The following is a 3910-nucleotide window of genomic DNA, read 5'->3' as shown; positions in this document are numbered from 1 at the left end:
CGTCGCACGCCTCTTTGTAGCAGCCCACCAAAAGCGGGAATCTGCGTGGAGAGGTGCAATCATCGTACTCAGCAAACCCTAATTTCGCTTCGATTGATTAAGGTTTCTTGGAGATTTTACCCTATCTCTCTCGATTCATTTCTTTCTCCTCGATTATCGATCGAATATCCAGTGAGTTTTCCCCAAACTTGTGATTGAACTGTTTGATCCCGACCATTAAAAAGTTTCCTTTTCGACATCTGCTACTTTTTTTTTTTTTCAAGCAATTCAGTAATTTTCCCTAAAGTTTTTATTTGTCTTGTTTGATCTGTTGCAATTAGGTAAATCCGATACCTGCTCTATTATTTTTTTATTTTCTTTCAGTTCGTATATGATTGCTATTAGATAACCATAAGCATGGTTTAGAATTGCGGAGATAAACGACTTTTAGAAACTAATGTTGCAGCACCTGAAATTTTGCAGTATCGGTGCCCTGACCCGCAATTGTCGAAATCATACATATGATTTCGAAGCAAAACATAATTTTTCTCAGATCGATCTCGTCTACAGTTGGTGATACTGGAGTTCTGCTTCTAATTCTGCATTCCCTTTTATCTGTGATATGGAAATATTGATTAATGTTCTTTCTGGGTAATCTGTAGGCATAGATTTGGTCGATTTGAGCTTTAGTCTTTGTTGGATTCTTTTAATTTGACTTGTTGTAAACTATTATATTGAAAAAGGCATAGTTTGTCTTTGATGATATTCTCTCTTTTTGCTGGCCTAATATATGAAATGTGAGATGAAGGTTACATGACATTTTGTAAAACAGTAAGAGTGTATCTGTAGCTAGGAAGTGGAAATTTTAATATGTATTTGGAGAATAGTTAACCTGATTGTTGTATGGTTATATGCAGGCAAAGAAGTTATATTAATATCCACCATCACCATATCTGTTTGTTATTGTCTTGAACTTAAATGGAAGAACAAAGCTTTCTTAAAATCCCGATTGTTTGGAGGGGCAACAAACTGAACGTGGAGGTTGATCCAAAATGGAATGTTAAAGAATTCGGAGAGAAGCTACAAGGTTTAACTAATGTAAAACCAGAAACAATGAGACTTCTTGTTCCACAGCCTGCGAAAAAAAGTTCAAAGATGATCACTCCGTATTCTGATGTTTACTCATCTTTAAGCTTGCAAGAAGCTGCTATTTTTGAGGTACCATATGCATTTGTATTTTGCTTTTCTAGTAGTTGGTCTTTCATCTTATATTTTCTTGATTAGCTTTGTTAGTGCTCTTGTTAAAATAGAATTGTGAAAGAATAAGGGTAATTAACGAAATCCTGCTTGGATCTTCCATGCTTACATGCAAGCAATGTTCTTGTTGACATATGCAGGGGAAGCCCATTAGAATGATGGGTGTCTTTGACAATGAAATTGAAGAGGTTTCAGAAAACAGTAAGAAGGCAAATTTACGAATAGCTGGATTTGACGAGGAAGAAAAGAGGTTGAAGCATCGGATGTCAGCTAGACCTCAGACTTCTTTTAAACTTCCGCAAGGAGAGTATATTTTTTGTGATTTTCGTACACTTCACATTCCTGGAATTGAGGTAAGATCAGTTCAAGTAATGTATGAGACTGTAACTGATAATTTTGTGCTTATAGGCTACTAGAATTAAATTAGGTTCGTCCCCTATATATTTAGTTGAAATTAGCTTGATTTCAACTATTGGGAAACAACTTTAATGGCATCATTGAGAAATAAATTCTTCTGTCTGAACTAAAATTTCATCTGAAAGATATGAAACTCTAAAACATTTTATGATTTTCTTATGCTTTTATTTCAGTTGAATCCTCCTCCTTCTGAGGCACTCAGAGACCTTTGTCGAGTTTGAAAGGGAGTTCTTTTGTTTTGAATTTTATATGTAGTTTCACATAAGTTATGATTTAACACCTTTGCTTTCAATGTTTATGAGTTAGGTCCTGCATGGAATCCAATGTTTTAGCTAGAAGGTTTTATGTGTTTATGCATTATTTAAAATTGTTCCTATCATCTCTGTTTTGCCCTCCAAGCGAAGAAAGAGTGTGAAAACTCTGTTATGTTGATGCTTAAGTTATGATGCTCTGAATTTCAACTTGACACAGCAAAACAGTTGTCTGACAATCCAAAAACAAAATCTTCAGCTAAAGCTAGCTGAACTATTGATGCCTAGCTAGCTTCAGTTTTGAACTGTTGTCATTTTCGCAAAATTGAATTAAGAAATTGTTAGCATTGACAGCATTGCTTTATATCTATCAAAACTAATAGTTGACAAAATCTGAAAGTTATTATCAGTTGAATAAGTACGTATACTATGTTTCATAGGCTTTTTTTTTTTTTTTCTAATGCAGGTTTAGTTATTAGTTAAGAAGATGAAGTAACCTGTTGATCGACTATTTGGAAGACTTCATTTCCTTTATTTTGTCAATGATTAAAATGTGTACTTGGAGAATATTGATATTGTTTTGTTGTTGGGACTAAACTAAGTCTTTTTTTTTTGTTTATTACGGATATTGAATATATGATACTTCTTAAAACTCTATAAAGTTACCTTTTTGTGTGTGTACTTTATTTTATTCGATGTCGACGTTTGTATGTGTCTAAATTTTTATGACATTTTGTGTTGACATGATATATTTAATTTGGCTAATTAAATTATCATTTCATTGGTAATGTGTAAATTAATCCATATTCATCAAATTACAATATACGATATGCATCAAAATTTCAACCTTTTGCCGACACTTTTCCTGTTAGGATAAATTCAATACTTTTGCCGGCACTTTTCTCTATCAGAATATCTAATTGGGAGTAATAATTTTAAATTTATTGCCGGCATTAGCAAGTGCCCTTAAAGTTTTGCTGGCAGCAAAAATTGCCGCTAAAACAAAGAAAAGCCGGCACTTTTGTGAGTGCTGAAAAAAAGAATTACCCTGCACTTATAAGTGCCACTATATATTTTTATTAGGCACTTTAAGGTGCCAGTCATTTAATATTTACCGACAGTTTGTAAGAAGTGCCAGCAAAACATTTACCGACGGAGTTTTAGCTGGCACTTGTGAGTGCCGCGAACAATCGCCGGTAAAACTCTTTCCTGGCACTTTTCATATTTTTCCTGGCAGTTTGAATTGCTGCTAAAAGCTCCTTTTGGTGTAGTGTTTACGCTAGGTGGTTCATCTCTCCTTTTATTTTAGTTGGAGAGAGTGAGAGTTTTGTACCCTATGTGTAGATACCACCATTTTTGTGTATCTTGTACCTTGTATTTGGATCTTGGAATGTATTTACTTTATGGTTTATGCTAGTTATTTAGCTCTTTACATTCTACTTATCTTTAGAAATTAGTTGGTGTATGCTCTGATATCGCATTAGATGTTTTGTCTTTCTTACTTCTTTATACTATTGTTGTAGATGCCTTATATGTTGTAAGCATATGGCAGGTTTGGACACGCATCGGGCGGGCTTCCGCTGGGTCCCGGGGTGTGACAGATTATATTGGTATCAGAGCTTAGGGTTGAGTCTTAGTGGACCTAGCAAACCTTAGGTCAGTTGGACTATAGAAAATAAGCTCGTGAGAGATGGGGGGGTCTATTTGTCACGCCCCGGGACCCAGCGGGAGCCCGCCCGGCGCGTGCCCAGACCCGCCATATGTCTACAACATATAAGGCGTCTAAAAACAACAATAATAACAGCAATGATAAAAGACATCTAGAAGTATCAGAGCATAATAAATGTCTAAATGCTACAACAAGGGATAAGGATAAAACAGTAAATCCACTAAATAAAACATAGAGTAAGAACAATAGGAAATCCCAAATACAAGAGCTATAAGTAGGTACATAGGTGGTCTCTATACATGGATACAAAATCTCTCACTCTCTCTCAACTACAAAA

At 35.1% G+C, this 3910-nt stretch overlaps 1 protein-coding gene across 1 annotated transcript; it reads left to right on the top strand.

Moving 5' to 3' along the window:
• Positions 958-1874, top strand: LOC109721571. Its single transcript, XM_020249238.1, has 3 exons — positions 958-1197; positions 1377-1589; positions 1827-1874. The coding sequence occupies exons 1-3, from the start codon at positions 958-960 to the stop codon at positions 1872-1874; spliced, it is 501 nt and encodes a 166-aa protein (XP_020104827.1).

The sequence above is a fragment of the Ananas comosus genome, linkage group 15 (genome assembly GCF_001540865.1).
Source record: "Ananas comosus cultivar F153 linkage group 15, ASM154086v1, whole genome shotgun sequence".
Classification (NCBI taxonomy): Eukaryota; Viridiplantae; Streptophyta; class Magnoliopsida; order Poales; family Bromeliaceae; genus Ananas; species Ananas comosus.
The sequence above is the reverse complement of the archived record's forward strand: the minus strand, read 5'-3'. Positions and strand labels throughout refer to the sequence as shown.